The sequence below is a fragment of the Ambystoma mexicanum genome, chromosome 5p, assembly GCF_040938575.1.
Source record: "Ambystoma mexicanum isolate Mex_15411 chromosome 5p, UKY_AmexF1_1, whole genome shotgun sequence".
NCBI lineage: Eukaryota > Metazoa > Chordata > Amphibia > Caudata > Ambystomatidae > Ambystoma > Ambystoma mexicanum.
Window position 1 is genome coordinate 323,661,058 of NC_090930.1, and position 17,823 is coordinate 323,678,880.

The 17,823-nt window shown below is 41.8% G+C and overlaps 1 protein-coding gene across 3 annotated transcripts in view; it reads right to left on the minus strand.

Annotated features, from left to right (window-relative positions):
• The window catches only part of AFF2 (ALF transcription elongation factor 2), a 1,055,119-nt gene that overhangs the window by 166,188 nt on the left and 871,108 nt on the right, over positions 1 to 17,823 (minus strand). For all 3 annotated transcript variants that reach the window (XM_069612762.1, XM_069612763.1, XM_069612761.1), the window contains 2 exons: positions 10,696 to 10,849; positions 9,002 to 10,012 (listed from right to left, as the gene is read on the minus strand). In XM_069612762.1, coding sequence (XP_069468863.1) covers positions 9,002 to 10,012; positions 10,696 to 10,849 — 1,165 coding nt within the window. The remainder of the gene's footprint in view (positions 1 to 9,001; positions 10,013 to 10,695; positions 10,850 to 17,823) is intronic.

Sequence of the window (17,823 nt, forward strand, 5' to 3'; positions counted from 1 at the left end):
CTGGGGCCCAACGCAGTACCTGTGAATTAAATCACACATTTAGATCTTCTTTGCCATTCCCTAAGTAAATACCACCCTATTGCAAAAGTATAAAGTTCAACCTTGGCTGCTTTAAGGATCCTTTTCTTAGATCACCATATTTAGGACAGAGCAATAAAATGGACCATATCTTCCACAATATCTGGGCAGAAAAGACAGGTCAGGGTAACATTAGGGTTTCACCTGGACCTTAGAGCAGCAAGAGGAAGGCCCAATGTGGGATTTGGTAAAGTGAGATCTCATCTGCTTCCGATGCATTCGGTCCGAATAAGTTTCATAGCCCTCATACTGATTCAGGGACCAATATCTATAAAAGTGAAACGAAGTCGACAACTTCCTACCAATTTCAGCTTCCCTTGTGGCCATGAGTACACGCTGCACATTAACTTTGGAATCACCACCAATAGTATTCAAATCAGACAATAGTCATAACGCCCAAGTGTTTGGAGATCATTCTTTAAAAATAGAAGCCATGGCAGGGTCATGACTCCTTCCTGTGTCAGGATCCAGTTGGGTCATAGCATTACCCACTAAAACACAGTGTTTGCCCTGCAAACCTTATCAATTGGCTGCAAGTCTAGTTCAAGGCTGATCCGAAAATTCGCTGTGGAAATAGCTAGGCCCAATTGGTTGTAATGTATTTTATATGGCTGGCAAGTGTGAACCATTGGACCAGCCCCACAACTCGGCACCATAGAGGGCTGCCTGTCACGCCTGGGCCTTATATGCCTCTAGGGCCACAGTCACAGCCCCACCACTGGCAAATTTGGCTATGGCACCACTGTACCTGGTTAAGGTCAGAATAATATTCTAAAAGTATTGCTTTTAGATTGATGTATATATTGTTACATGTATGGGTTTTCTAAAATGTTTCACATTAAATGTATGCAATATTTTGTTTTGTTCTTCTTTTGGACTAACCCATAGGCATGGTGTTTGCATAGATATTTGGATGTGCATAAAGTGGAATAATTCTTTGTTTCCTCTGCAAGTTTGTGCCTGAACCCATTTACTAACCTTTAGAACAGCGTTGGCAGATCGAGGTGTTATGGTGGGGATTCCCTACTACTTTCTGAGATTTTCCATATTTAGCAATGGCAGCTGATTTAGCTTTTTATAGAGCCATTATCAGCATAACTGCATTGCCAAAGTAGGTGGCTACAAGTTGATGTACATTTTCATTATCATACATTTAAAACTTTCTCAATGTGTGCATGGGAGCATAGCTTTATAAAAAATGTTATATCTAAGGAATCAAACTTCTGCAGTGAAATAATTTTTTGTCTATCAATATGAAATGGTATTGTTGTTTTCAGCCTTCTTTGCAGCATCATGATATTAGATTTCTAAACACTGATTTTCATTTGGCATTATGTTATAAATTCATTAAAAAGCCTTGGCATACTAGCCAATAAAACAAAATCATCAGTGTTTGCAAACGTTGGAATCAATAGCCTTTCAGTCTGAGGGATATCTCTTGTAAGCCTTTCTAAATAATCATCCAGTCTATTTAAGTATAGATTCTATGTCAAGACCGGAGGCAAGCATTATGCTTCAACCTTTACTCTTCAACAGTTTCAAATCTTTACACTTTTTCTCTTTAAAATAATATTAGGGATCTACAAGTCGGTCTTACAGTTCTTTTCCTAACTTCCTTCTTTCGGGACCTATCCTCTCACTTCCTGCTTAGGTCCCTTCCTCTTTTTTTTCTGCTCTTCAGACAGTTAACTCTAGCATGTACTGCTTTTCAAGTTATATCATTCATGCTGTTACACAGTTTATTTGAATATGGGGAATTAACTGATATCATGTAGTGTACAAACACGTATTTTGTAGCTGTGCCATGTGCGTTGGTGTCGTTAATTGCGATTTGTTTGCACAGAGCGTTCACGCGACGCAGCGTCAGTTTCTGGGAACATGAGCAGGACCCGATATATCAGAACACCTCCCATACTTCAAAGAGGTGAGTTCCGTGATGGATAAGTGAGCCGAAGAACCTCTGCACAGACACATGGACCTATTTGGTGCACACAGAACCTCTTCGACGGACAGCTATCGAGAGGCTTTAACTACTCAGGGATCAGTCGGCTTTCATTCTATGATTATAGAATTTCCCGCGTGTATGTGCTCATAACATAAGCTATTTATAAAAGCTATATTTCGTCAAACTTATATCTCTCTAAGCCACATTATAAAAGGAAACAAATAATAATAATAAAAGAAAAAATGAAGCCCATTACAGTCTTAACATGCGTGTTGCTCAGCCTACTAGTTCAGGCATTGGAACTAACCACTATTTGAACAGCACTCCACCGCAATTCGGGATAATGCTTTCACATTAATGATGGAAGACTACACATGGAGTGAGGAGAACCAGGATTGCGCAGAGGCAAAAACAGAGAGCGACCTGGTCCTCAGTTTCAAGAAATTGTTGGGAGACACTGGTTAATGGAGGTTGTGGCTCATGGGGCAAAGCCCCTACAGGAGAGATTATTTACTCTGAAACCCCTTCTAGGGACCAATATAACACAGAGTGACAAAGTGAAAGACATGTCCGCTACAGTCACCCAAAGAGAGATGGATGCACCGGGGAGTACTCAAACCCCAAAGAGAAAGCTCTCTTCTACTCCCCTGCGTCCTAAGTTCAGGGTGGTAAACCAAGCCCCAGAGGCTGCTGATGCATTTGGGAAGCTGAAAGAGCATTCCTTAAGAAATCAGCTGTGCCAAGACTCCTACCCCAGAGGATGATAATACGGGTGATACAGAGGATACACAAGACGCTGATGTCTCGTTGGTAGGTAATAAGTATAGCCCGAAAGAGGAGGTGGATCCCTTGCAGGGCAAGACAAAAGCCAGGAAAGAGAAACCTATCGAGGAGCCACACACAGAGGATTCCAACATGTTCGACCCAGACAGTATTAGACATCTGAGGTCCAAAAACTGACAGCTGTCACCTAGAGTGGCCTTTTATATGTCTGAGAATCAGAGGAAACCACTAGAAAAAAAAATAAGGCCCCACATGCATTCAGAATGTCCCCGGCCAGAGCTTTCAGGAAAGGTGGTAGAGGCAATTATCACTGAAGCGTCAAAAGATCTGCATAGGGGAATGGACAGATCATGGAAAAGTTGTCAAGAGAAGCTCTTGGATTTGACTGGTCTGGAATATGGACCTCGCCGAAAGGGCCAGAGACACCAGCAAACCAGTAGACCGAGATGTTCTAGCTAGCTGGGCACAGAGAGCAGTATGTCTGTTGGGAAACGCAAACTGTGAACTGTCTTCTGAAAGACGAAGGAGCATACTAATGTTGGGACGTGTCTGAATGCTTCCAATGCAGTACAGGAAGTTTGGTTGGAGTTTCTACTCAATTGGCACTGGTGCTATAGTTTATATATTATCACTTTTTTATCCCCACTCTGCTGAGTAAGGTAAGTAGAGTCCACACGTTGAGCTTGGATTTTTGTTATAATTATTTATTGTTTTTAAATAATTCAACTGATCCTCGCAAAGTTACGTGTTTACATTATTCCTCAAACGGTGCCGACACGTGTTTTGACCATAAACGGGTCTTTATCAAGGCTGGGATGGTTGCTGTTGTTGGCGTGGGTTAGGTTGGATAGGGGAGGAATCCCTATATTTGGCAATCGTGTCCTTGGTAGTTTTGAGAAGGAGCGTATGGCCTCTTTGCAGACACCGAACATACAGGAGATACAAGCGAAAGCACACAGATGCACCTAACCAGTGATGACATCAAGTAACAGAGGCCATACGGAGACAGAGACAGGCTATGATCTACAGTTTATAGAAGTACCCAGTCAATCACAACCCTGTACCCACATTCATACATCCTTAAGGGAGTGTCAACAGCTGGAAAGCGAGTTGTAGCAACTCTGCACAAAGGGAGTCAGTTTGCAGTGACCTACGGCCCCAACCTTTATCAGCAACATGTTCTTTGTCCACATAAAGGACAGAGTGAGACCCATCATGAACTTGAAGGAGCTCAATGGGTGGATTGTATACAGACACTTCAAGATGGGGAGCATTCACTTCCTTAGGGACATTCTAAGAAAGGACAATTGGCTGACCTGTATAGATACAAACAACGCATACCTTACAATTACAGGAGTGCAGGAGCAGAGACCATGGCTAAGATTCGGATGGGACGAGCATATTTGTCAATTCAAGACTGCCATTTGGATTTTCCTCAGCACCATGGGCGTTTACCAAATGAATGAGACCCATGACAGCAGCGACCAGAGAGAGAGGTATCTAGATGATAATCTACCTAGACGATATCCTAATCTTAGTGGATAACAGGGAAGCACTTGCAAAACAGACCCAGTGTGTGAGGGACCTGCTAGTTCCTTTGGTTTCCTCATCAATCAGTAGAAGTCCACTAAAAGGATGGTATTTCTGTGATTCATTGTAGACATCAGGAAGGCAACCCTAGAACTGCCAGCAAGGAAGATAACGAATATCAAGAAAGAGATGAGGGTGTGTCTCAAGAGAACAGTGATATCTCTGAGGATGATAGTGAGGATTGTGGGGTTATTAACCTCCTCCATTCAAGCAATATTGCCAGGGCCATTGAATTACACAGTCTTCCAGAGACTAAAGACCAGACACCTGCATCAGGGTCTGAAGTGCCATCAGATGATTCCCTTAGGTCAGGAGGGGAGTACAGAACTGGAATGGTGGCTCCAAAACATCAAGGCATGGAATGGTTGTGCCATTTTCCTAGGCATGCCAGAACTAGTCAGAGAATCAGATGCCAGCAGAGCAGGCTGGAGAGTCAGAGGCAGGATCTTAGAAACAGGGGGAGAATGGGCCCTGAAAGAACTAGACCTGTGGATCAACTGTCTCAAACTGTTAGCTTGGTCTTTCGCCATCAAAGCTTTTATAAGGGACAAAGTAAACTGCAACATTCTCATGAAAGTGGACAATGTGTCAGCAGTACTTCACATAAATCATTTAGGGGGCAGGAGGTTCAAATTGCGGGCAGAGTTGGCAAAACACTTCTGGCATTATTTCCTGGAATGCAACATATCGGTCACTTCAGGGTACCTCCCAGGAGCTCTGAACGTGGTTGTGGACTGCAACTCCCGGTACCTGACATACGCTATTGTCTGGAAGATAAACAGGGGAGTTTTCCTGAAGTTAGCAAGCATCTGAAGATCCATAGACCTTGATCTATTTGACTCCAGGCTGAATGTTCAGACCCCCAGATTCTTCAGTTGGAGGTTGCATTTGGACACTTTGGGTACAGACATGTTCCTGCACAGCTAGCCAGTGGCTCCCCAGTACGCCTTTCCATCATTCATAATGTAGATGAGGATATTAGCAAAGATTCACAGGGAGAGGGCAGAGGTAGTGATTGTAGCCTCGCCTGGAAATCACAAGCTTGGTTTCCAGTTCGGATTGAACTTTCATTGGATTTCTTCAAGCTCTCCCTCAGAACCAAGACCTACTGACAGACACAACTGTGAAGTGTCACCCTCTGAGAGGGACAGTGACCCTTCCTCTATTGGCCTGCAGGGTGTCACGAAATGATGGGAGACTGCCAGGCATTTCCGGCAAGGCTGGCCAACCTATCAAAGAATCATGGGCACCCTTCACCCTCAAGAGCTATAACACTGCTTGGGGAAAGTGGGAGGACTGGTGTCTGCGACAGGGTCTTCATCCCATTTCTGCCCCTATAGTGCATGTTCTTAATTTCCTAGCTTCCCTGGTGGCAGACCGTAAAGTGTTCAGGATGTTGGGAGTCTGCAGATCAGCCATATCAGCCAGTCATGGCCTCATTGAAGGGAAGATGGTTGCTGACCACTCAGCCGTAGTCTGACTCATCAGGGGACTGAGATTCCATGCTCCTCCTCTCCCAAAATATGCTTATCTACGGGATGTCAACATGGTTCTAAGTTTCCTCACCAAGGGCCCACCAAACAATTATCTGCAGCTAGGGTAACTGACAGGAAAGCTAGCAATGCTGCTATGTCTAGTCTCCTGTACAAGGGTTGCTGACATCAGGGCTTTAGATGTGGATAGGAAGATGTATTGCACGAGGGAGTGGCATTTACCATTACTAAAAGGGCAAAGACTAACGGTTCAACGATCTTGTACCCTTATTTACCTGGACAGCCACAGCTTTGTGTGACATCATGCACTAAAGAATACGAGATCAGGACAGCCGAGATGAGGTCCTTTTAACATGGTAGCAGCAGCCACCATAGCTAGGTGGGTACGCGAGATCATGTCGTAAACAGGTGTTGATTTATCCCAGTTTGGCAGCATTCTGTGAGGGGTGCTATGGCTTCCAAAAAGTTTGTTTCAGGGATCAGTTTTGCAGGATGTCCTGCAAGCTGCGGACTGGTAGAACGATTGTAACTTTAAAGTGGTTTGCTTCAAGCCAATAAAGTCAGGGGCGGCTACTGTAGTTCACAGCTTTGAACAAGTTAATGTTTGCCTCTGGTCTTGACATAGAATGAAGACTGCCCAGGTTACAGCACAGGGAGTCTTGATTCTATTAAATACACAGAGGCAAGCATTGTTCCCACCCAGCATAGACACAGTTAATCAGGATTACTTGTTGAAATGCCTGTATGATTCAGGTGCAGTGCATATACTTCCCCTTTTTCTGTAATTTCCCATCACACAGGTAAAGAGCAAAAAAACGGTTCAGTAGGAATCTCAGATGGATCGGATCAGTCAGTGATCATTAGACACTGGAGAGATCGTAATTCTATTGAGTGCAGGCCCGAAGGTCATGTTTCGTTGGCATTCATCTCAAGTTGACTAGATGAGACTTTGCTTTGTTGGGTGTCTTTATGAGCATCAAAGAAGAGAAAAGGCCCTATGCAGGAAGTTACAGGAAAGGTCCAGGAAGAAGGAAGTCAGGGACAAAACTACAAGATGCAAAGGACTAATAGGGACTTGTAGTTCCCTGATATTATTTTCCACAGAAATATAGAGTACAAGTTTAAAGATTTGAAACTGCTGAAGAGTTCCGCCCCTGTGATTCCCGGAATTACCGGGGCATTACAACCCCGGTTTCCTGGGAATCACGGAGGCGGAATGGTGTTAATCCCCATTCCCATTGAGTCTGATGGGACTCAATGGGAATGGGGATCATGGAAACACCAGCAGCATCTCTTAATGCTGCCGGTGTTTCCTCGTCCGCCTGCAGGCGGGCGGTGTCAAACCCGCCAGGTCAGGCGGGAACATCACCTCCCGCCTGCAGGAGTTGTGATCGCCCGGCATGGAAACAACGGTGGCGGCGGGTTTACCGCCACCGTTGTTTCCATACTGGGCGATTTGTAATGAGGCCCAATATTTCTCCAGGGTGTTCTATAACAGGGGCCTATCAAAATGTCCATAAATGCGAGATACACATTTCTTGCTTTCATATCATATTTTCCTATTAACAATTCCAGGTTGAGGCATAAATCTTTTGTTATAAATCCTATCCTTAATCCACATTAAGAACCATCATTGAAGAAACAGGTCTTAAACAGGTAGAGTCAGTTCCGTTTTAAAATAAAACTCATAAACCACACTTCAGGTTCTTAACTTCTAGTTAAAACAGATCACAACATATGTGACGTGGACTTATAAATGTCAGGACGTGCGGCACCTAAAAAATTGCAACATCTGGGGAAGGCCTCGGGTAACTGGTCAAATGTGGGTTGTACTCTGGTAGTTCTCGCCCTTGTTTTCCAGCCACGTGATTGGCTGAGCACCATTCCCCAGGTGAGAATAGAGGGAATACAAATGCAATATTGAAGGGTAGGTATCCACATTGTCCAACTGGTGAATTGGCAGTAGAAGACGTGGAAAAGTCATCAGTTTATGTAATATGAATCCAAAAAGTGTTAAGTTGAAAAGAAATCTCAGTCAGTTTCGTGTTCATGGCATTTGCAAAATTATTAGGTACTAGAGGTTTGCTCTATGTCAACTGCTAAATTGGGTATATCTTATGGAAAGGGTATTTGGTTTGCACAGCTTGTCTTCTATAGAAACAGTAGAACTGGAAGTGGCCTTACCCTCTATCTGGGAAACATAACGATGTGAGATTATTTATACCATCCGCCATTAGCAGCAGTGGTTTCAATATAATAACTATTCTATAACAACGGAATCAGCAACTCAAGGTATTTCAATTTAGTTTTTTAAGGGTAGCTGCACAAATGATGCAAGGCTTATTGAAGTCCAGTTAGTGGCAGTTTTAGGGCAGATTACTCTCAAGCAATACAAGAGCACAGTATCGTCAGCCAGAACATAGTACAGTATCAATTCTGATATGCTGTCTGCCAAATACCTAAATACTTTTTACAAAGGTTCTGGAGAAAGCTTGGGGGACAACTCTAGGGAGATTTATCCATGTTAACACGAATATTTTCTAATGGGTATTTAGAAGGTTGTGTTGGAGGGGCTGTTTTTCAAATAAGTGCATTTTTTCTTAACGAAGTACATTTTTGACAGAAAGCCTGTTTAAGGACCAGGATAAGGAGATGTGTATTGAAGTCTTTCAAATTGTGGGTGTTTTTTGCAAGTATATGGACAAGTTGTCTATATAGCAAAAAGTATTTTAGGGATAGAACTATCTAATGCATATATCCAAAAGGCCAATTTTGTTTTGATTTAGTTATATTTGTAGGAGAGAGACATTTTAGAGTTGTATTCATTGTTTCTATGGTTGATATCAAGCCTGTGAGCAAACTTGAATGCATGACATAAATGTACCACAAAATAAAATAGGAGAAATATGCTCACAAAGTGTCAAATGATGAAAAAAACCAACATGATAGTTATTTTCAATTCAGTGAGGGAATAGAAGGAGACACAGTGAGATAGAACAGGAGAGCAGAGATTAAAATATATATATTTTTTAAATACTGAAGTGTGCATTATTGCAAACCTCAACAAATGACAAGCATATTAGCAAATGAATTTGTCATAGATGTTTCTCACCTTGTACTTTCTTTTTGATTTGGAGGATGGTTTCTCAGATGTTGCTGGCGTGAGGTACTGGAGTCTATGTTTGGCATTTGTTTCTTTAGTTTCAGTTTTTATAGAAATCGACTCCAATATGTCTCGCCCAGGTATGCGTGAAAGCAAACTCAGTTCTATTTTTACCCAGAGTGATTTAATGTCTTCATATTCTCGTATTGGAGAGAGGAGTTCATTTTGAACAATTGGAATGGGTGAAAATAATTGTTCCTCAATGTCAATAATGGCTTCATTCATGGAAGCATCACTGTTACAGTGTACATTAGTTAAAGTGATGCTGCTGCTACTGGAGTCCTTTGATTTGCTGGTATCACACGTTGAGATGCAAGGGGGGAATAGTTTTACCTGTAAGACCTCTTCCTGGTCAGTATTTGTATCTGAAAATGATGACTCTGTTTCAACCAATTCTCTTGATGTTGGAATAATTTTACAGGGTCCTTTAAACTTCCGCTTCTCAGTGGAAGGCCCATTGTTAGTCCTTGGTTCTTTCCTTGGTGCTGTTTTTCCAATAGATGTCTTGGTCCGAGCTTTAGCTTGCTCTTGGCAGTCTCGAAAATCCTTCTCTTTGGGAGTACAGCTTATTGTATTTGGCTTAGACCAGCTAATATCTTCAGTACTCAAAGTCCTTTCAATTTTTTTGGGTTGCTTTTTACCAGTAGTCCTTTGTGGGGCAGACTCATTTTGAGCTGGTGACTTTTGATTTGCGCTTTTTGTCTCTGGAGCTTTGTGGGCAATCCGCAGCTTTGTTTTTTCCCTAACCGGACTGGCAACCACCTTTTCTTTGGAATCTGTCTGGGGTACAACGGCAGTGCATTTCTCGTTGTTTTCATCTTCTGACACTTTGAGGTTCTGAGGCTGAGAAATGCTCTCATCAGCGGACTCATTGTGGTTGCTAATAATCGCCTTATTTGGGGGATTCACTTTATTCAGCCATTTATCCAATTGCCACTTGTTGGCTGAGGGAGGTTCGGGCTGCAGATCAAATGTGAATGTTACAAGAGTTCCCATTAAGTAATCCATTTAAAAGGCGTCCATTAATACATGCAAACACTTTCTTTCCACAACTTTATGAAAGTGGAAAGTTAAGGCACCAGGAAGATCTTCAGGGAATTTCACTCTGGTTGCAGAGAATGCAATCAAAATGCTATAACATATACAATCTAATTACATACTTTTAATCCAGGGATAAAATAAATCAGTCAGAGTTCTAAGAATGCAGTCAATCATCTATGCTACTGATCTTGTTCCAAACATCATTACTAAAGCAGCAGATTGGTAACTGGCGCTCATTATTTTATTTTACAACAACCTACTAGGGTTAATGACCTTTCTCAGGGAATTGCCCTTGCTTCAGGCAATACATCGGAGGAAGGCATTATCCCACAATGAGGGCCCTGTTCTCTTTCTATTCGGCTCAAGCATGTATTATCATGAGTGTTTCAGCGCCTTGAAATCACATTTTTATTTCACAATTATGGTTAAAGACTACACAAATGACAAGATGCAGAACGTCATGGATTGAAAAGTGTTTCATTCCAATCAAATAGGGTCCATTATTTTGATAGATGCATAGTTGCATGCAAGCAGAAAGTGTGTGCTTGCATTTTAATATATGTGCACATTATCTGAACAGCTCGATGAAAACATAGCTTTACCTCTGGTGTTGGAATACGTGTCACCTTGTTGCACTCACTGTCACTAGAGCTGCTTTCGCTGTCAGACTCTGACTCCGAGCTGCTTTCCGATTCACTTGAGCTGCCACTGGAATGCACTAAATTTGCATTGTGTGTCGCTTGCAAATTTAGACCGCTGGGAACAAAGTATATCATGTTCATTAGACTGTTTATATTTTCTCACAGAATGTGGATTTGTTTATCTTGCAATACTTTATGCACTCTTTACAAAACAAGCAACCATACAGCTCTTTGGGAATCATATTTTATTGATTAGTTGGAAAAAGCATCGTATATTTGTATTACAATTACTCATTTTAATTCAGATTTGCCCTATCGACCCATTGCATAGTGAAATCTAGATCACTTATCTGGTTGCCAACAATGAAAATGCATGAGAATAAAGTAAATATGATGAAACATTACAAGATCATTTGCAAATACGTGGTCCTTCTCCTTGACTGAAAACCATGTTAGGTACGAGGAACTCAAAATATATTATCCGATTCTCAAGCAATTTTCAAACAAAAACCTACCCCCTAAAATGTCTTGATGTGCAGAATACTAGCAACCAGCATAGATGAATAATAGAATGAATGAATGATAGAGTGAGTCATGGCCAAGTCATTGTCATAGTATCATTCCCACACTGAAAAGTCTCTTGGCACTGTCCAATCAGGATTTTGAAGAACAGGTGCACTTTACAGAGTTTTCAGAAATCGAGATGTGAAGGTTCATGCCTTATCTTGTTCACATTCCCACGTTTTACCTCTCAAGATATAGAATAGTCCACACTTCCTAAATGTTTCTGTAAATACTGTGGGATAACCACGAGATTATTTTAGCATGAATGTAGAGCTTTGCAGAGGAAGTGGGGATGTATGGAGTCACATGGATGAGCAATGATCAGGCATTGCATACAATACAGGCAATATGATTGAATTTTATAAGACCAGGCAAAGACCACTGAATCAGAAGATTTTTTGGTAGGTGGAATTGTTAAAATATTGCTTATGTGACAGCCTTGATTTCAGTGGCAAGCCATAGCTGGTTGTCATAAATGACCAACAGATTTCTGATGAGGAGAAAAATGAGCTATTAGGTGCAGGGGTGGACTGCGACTCAGAAGTGACTATGGAAATGTTTTTAATGTTGGTCCCATGTTGCAGTGTGAGTGAAGGTAGCAAGCAAGAAAAATCCCTCTAAGTAGGGATTGGTGTTCTCCACCCAAGAATAGTTGGAGAAATGGGTCAGAATAATTAATTTTAAAACAGATTCATCCATATGCAGTAAATACCAAGCAGTTAAATATAACTTACTAAAAGCTTTATGATACATTCTTTGATTCAATGGGATGTGGGGGATGGGGAGCGATGGAACGAAGGCAGAGGAGGGACTGAGAGAGAGCGTAAGAGGAACATTAAACTCTACTACCCAGACATAAGGGTTCCAATGGGGCAGAGTCCCCCTAGGAAATATCCAAAGTTCGAGCATCGAGTTCATTTTAAATGGGGGTAATCCTCTTGTATTTAGTCCTGGTATAGGGACCTGAGGTTATAATAATAGGTAAAGGCCTACAGTGTCAAAAGCATCTGAGCTCTAAACATAGGAAAGGGAATAAGTCAAGTCTTTGAATACTGCAGCTAGGACCCGAGCCCAGACTATGAGTAGGGCTGTCTTGATGCCATGTCCCGGCCTGAACCCTGTTTTGAAATGATTAAAGAGATAATTATTTTCCATGTGCTCCTGTCCAGTAGGTCTGTGTCTGGGTACAATCTGCTGAAGGCTTTTTGCAGGCTTTTGTATTATAGAGAATTGTGTAAGAACATTGAAGCTTTAATTATCTGACGATTTGAGGTGCTAATTTGATTGCCCAATTTTTAATTCCTGTAAAAAAATAAATAGGAATGACAAGGGATTCTGAATTGCTAACTGTGCGAGTACCAGCTCAGAAGGTACACGTTGAAAATTAAATGTGCATACATAGTTACAGAGGCCCCACCTGTTTATCAGTCCCAAGTGCTTTTTTGTCTTTACTTTTTATAATGTTTTGCAAATAACTTGGGAGTGTTTGCCTGATTTAGATACACAGCCGCATTTTAGGAATTCCTATAAACTTTTTAAAGAGCAAACTATCTGGAATGTATGATTTCCTCCTAATCCTGCCATATTTTGTTTTGAGACCTGAATGCCACAGGTCCCCTCTTCAGATAACCCCAACTCGCTAAAGACAGGTGCTTCCATGTCCTGAAAGCTTGCACAATCAAATTCAGGTTTGCTTAGTAGGGTTTTTATATTTTGAGGATTTCTTACTGCCCTTTGAATGAGAACTGCTGAAAGGAACCTATGACATCTGGAAAGCTCACTAATCAGAAACTATTTGTATGCAAAAATAATATAATTCCTCAACAAATATTGAGTCACTGCTTTAGATTTGCGAAACTGCTTTGTGCAAATGTTGCTAGTTCACTGCTCCCAACTAATACCATATACAAATAAATTCATCATTAGCAATCCCCCTCAAAGGACCCGCTATTAGGATCTGCACTCCTTTCTCGCCCTTAGAAGAGACACAGGCACCTTCATCGTACCCAGGAGACTGCATCCCCCAACAGACCTGGCTGGTTAAGATAAGTCGTGCTGGGGTGCTTTTGGAAACAACAGAGCATCTGCTCCATGTAGAAATGGCTGCCACTGTGGCAACATCCACATTGGGGCTTTGTGAGTCTTGCCCCTGTTGGGCAAGGATTGGCCTTACTTGGCTTTTACACATGGAGCACAAAGGAGCTGGCTAGCGAAGCCGGCCCCCCTTAAAGGTCCGCTATAAGGACCTGCACTCCTGTCTGTCCCTGTCCGGCCATGGTAGGCCTCGGAAGCATGGCCTGTAAGGTACTATTCTCAATGTGCTACACATTTTGTAACGTACTCGCCATACCATGGCTACCACAAATGCTCTGCATTTCTTACACGTCTGTGCCTCTGCATTTGTTATAACCATCCCAGACACTCCTTGCACTGTCCTAATATGCTAACCTCTTGCCCTAACCCTATTGCATTGATCAGTATTTGCATCCCACAACCCTTCTGGCACTCACCACTTTCCATTCACTTTTTTTCTATGTCTCTTCTATGCTTTCTACTGCATTTCTAAAGACTCTCCATTAGCACACTGGCAGGGGCAGTCCTCTAATCAGGTGGCTAAGAGCGTGGGCTAGAACCTCCAGTGAAAGCCCACGTTTCTTCCCACCTGACAGCCGGCTCCCTGCCGCCATCTTTTCCCACCCTCCGGCCCTTTTTATTTTGACCCCTTCCCACGCCCCACTTATCTGTTTGTTGTGGTGGTGCAGGCCGACGCAGCCCCTGCTTCCCTGTTTCTTCCGGCCACCATAGAATGGGAAGAGGGGCTCCGAAGAGCCCCGCCACCCCCTTCCATGGTGGCCATCTTGGAAAAGGATTTAATTCATTGAACGGGGCGCCTCCTTATTTATTTATTTTTTTAACACCCGGTTTTACTGCTTTGGTAATCTGAGGTGCTAATGGCCTTAACACCCTCTCCGGCGTACCGGATCGGGTGTTAACAGCCCAGGGACCCTTTAACGCGGGCCCCGGGCTGATAACACCCGATCCGGTATGTTGTAACCGTAACATAGGACAAAGATACCGCTCTCTTGGAAGTGCATAATAGTTACAAAAAAGCATAAAAATCTATAGGCCTTCCAGAAGACTTGAGTTATAGTGGCAAGACATTTCTACATTTATATACCATTTCACAATAGTAGAAAATAAGGGGAGTTGGTTAAAACAAAACAAGTTAATTTATCTTCTAGAAAATGGATGGGGCAGCCTTGCTGAATAGGTCAGTGATTCCCCTTTTACATAAGATTTTGGAAATACGCTTCTTACTGGCATTTTGGCTTGAATTGTCATACTCGGAACAGGGTTCATTTACTTGTCATAGACCTTTTTAAGGAAATACTTTGAATGAGACAAGATTGCACTAGGATGATTAAACACATGTGAAAAACCCAGTGCTACAAAAATACTAGCCGGTCAAGTGGCACAGCGAGTAGAGCGCCCGCTTTGACACCCGTGCAGAGCCTGTTAACGCAGGTTCGAATCCTGGCGGGGCCAAACTCAGCCTTTCATCCTTCCGAGGTCGATAAATGAGCACCACACACCGTGGGTAATAATAAGCAGCGCTCAGATACCTGAGGGTTTGTAGCGCTATATAAAAGCCTAATTATTATTATTATTATTATTATTACTATTTGTGGCAGAGAGAGATTGGGAATGTATGACATTTTCCATTGAAAAAACACCCAGTAAAATCTCGGTATCAGGTATTAATATTGCCACATATATGGTTGCCGTAAATAATATCGCTGGGAAAATGTCATGGCGATATTATTTGGGTGACCATATATGTGGCGATAGGGGCAAAAAACCCCCAAAAAATGTGGGGGTTGCGGGGGTGTCCCCCGCATGTTCCATGCAATAATGTCGCCACAAAAACGACAATTTTTCAGCGATATTTTTGTATGGCGATATTTTTGTGGTGACATTATTACATGGAACCAAAGTCTCTTGGTTTAAACTAGGCCTTTAGAGTAACCATATACTTAATGATATAGAATCCGGAGTAAGATATAACATATAAGGTCTGATAATAAAGTAGAATTGAGGGACCACACTCCACCAGTGAAACAAGCAAACCATGACATTTAGCTTCATATGCTCTAATGGCCGGGAGTTCAGCTCCCCCCATATTGTTAGCATCACGTATATAAGCACAACAGCTTGTTTCATACATATTGACATCTTTTTTGTATGAAGTGACCATTTGTTAGAAATAGAGAATCCAACCATACAATAGTCAAAAGAGTACATTCTTACAAGGAGAGTACATATTATACTGAATATTTTTGGGTCCAGGTACTTCAGATAAGACACCCTTGGAGGGTTCCAGCAGTGGACCTTGGTCACCTCGATGAGAGGACTCCCAATCACAGAAAACATCCCAGAAGCTTTACATAAATCACAAAGATTAAGGTACTTACATACCCCAGTCAACACAGTACCAGTTGAAGGAGGAAGACTTCAGGATCTGCAGCCAAAAAAATCTTGAATACACTGCACATTGTGTACATGCAGAATTGCGACATTTTGTTAAATTGCACATAATATCATGGTGAGGCTTTAAATATGTTTTTCTTAGTGGGTATGTATATAGCCCAGTGAGTGTTTTACTGCTACAATTCCTCACTTTTTACAGAGCACTGTCAACAGTATTGGAGGCGAGCCCAGGAGCCATGGCGAGGTACAGGCGGAGGAAGGTTAGGAGGAAGGCACAGGAGGATGAAGAAGAAATCAGCAACTTTCAAAAACCAAGTCAGATGTTTCGGTAATACAGTACAGTGAAGGCAAAGTGTTTGTTTGCTAATGGAAAGGAAACTCTAGTAACTGTCTAGACAACTGCACTTTCTGTTTCTTTCTGTGCTCAGCTCTTGAGGGGTTGCCAATATAATCATGTGTTCTGCATTTATTGCCTTTAGCAATCCCATGCATCTTGTTTAACTGGTATCAGGTAACTGCAGAAGAGGGATCTATAGTCACAGAAGAAGACACTCAGGCCTCATAAGAAACCTAAGTAGGGTTCTTGTTGAATTTTATGTAGGCTGTGGTGAGGAAGGGTGGGCAACACCATATGCTGTATTATGTGCCCTGTCATTTCTCTTCCTATGTCAGGGTTACACGCAGGGCTCTGAGAAGATTTTTCTTCCTACTTGGAATCAAATGATTTTTCAGGGAGTAACAAAGCAACTAGCTCTGCCAATATGGATACTTTATGCTTCTTATAAGATGTTCTTTTCCCTTAATATGCCTCTTGGGATCGGGCAGTAATATTATTAGAGTTCTTTCCAATGTAACTGCTATGCTGGCCACTGATTAGCAAATATCAGTGTAGGTTTGTGGGTTGAAGCAGGTAGTCGACTCCCTAATGTTAATTGTTTGCCTCTTTGTTGAGATAATTTTCCTGTTTTTATGGAGAACAATTTGATGGTTTATATTCCTCTCAGCTGCAAGGTTGGTTTTGAGTAAGTGTTGTCACAGCTCTGTTCACAGAACAATATAATGTTCATAGTTAGCAGAGGAATAAGGAATTCTGGTTCTAATATTCTGTGGTGCAGTTTTTCTGATTTAGTTATTATCCTTACACTAATTACGAGAGGCATGTTTTCCTGAACCTTGAATTACTTAATTAAAGTGGCACATGAACTACTATTGACATGTTTTCTGACACATTACTTTTAGTTGCCATTGTTCCTTTGCAAATATTTTAATCATGTATGAATATTTTGACAGCCACCTCAGTTACAAATGATATTTGTTTGTGTAATACATATGGGAGTTTTTCCCAATGGCATCAAATCATTCTGCATTGTCTCTGAGAAGTTTCCACAAATGAATAGCCACATCTAAACCAATTGTTTTTATGGAGAACAAATTGATGGTGTATATTCCTCTCAGCTGAAAGGTTGGTTTTGAGTAAGTGTTGTCACATATAATGTTCTAGCTATGCATGCTCACATAGTTGCTTACATCGTTAGTCAGTTGCACACATGGAAAATAATATGTACATGAAAGCCAACCATTTCCACACTTGCAGGATGCAACGTTGATGCTGCTCGCTTTGGTGTAAATGAAAGTATTCATATACACCCGTGTGTTGTAAATAACGAGTGTATATGAACACTTTCCTTTACACCAAAGCAAGCAGATTCAACGTTGCAGGATGCAACGTTGAAGCTGCTCGCTTTAAAAGAAAGTGTTCATATACACCACACAGGTGAATATGAACACTTTCCTATACACCACAGTAAGCAGCTTCAACATCCTGCAATGTTGAAGCTGCTCACTTTGGTGTATAGGAACTGTGTTCTCGGCAGCATTTTCGTTAAATAACGATTCCCTCGTTGTTTAACAAAAATGCTGTTATTTAACGAAAATGCTGCTGAGATTCTGCAATCCGCCTGTTTCTATTAAAAACAGGCGGACTACAGCGAAAGCACTGTCGTGCTTTGCAAAGATGCCCAGGCCCACATGAGAATA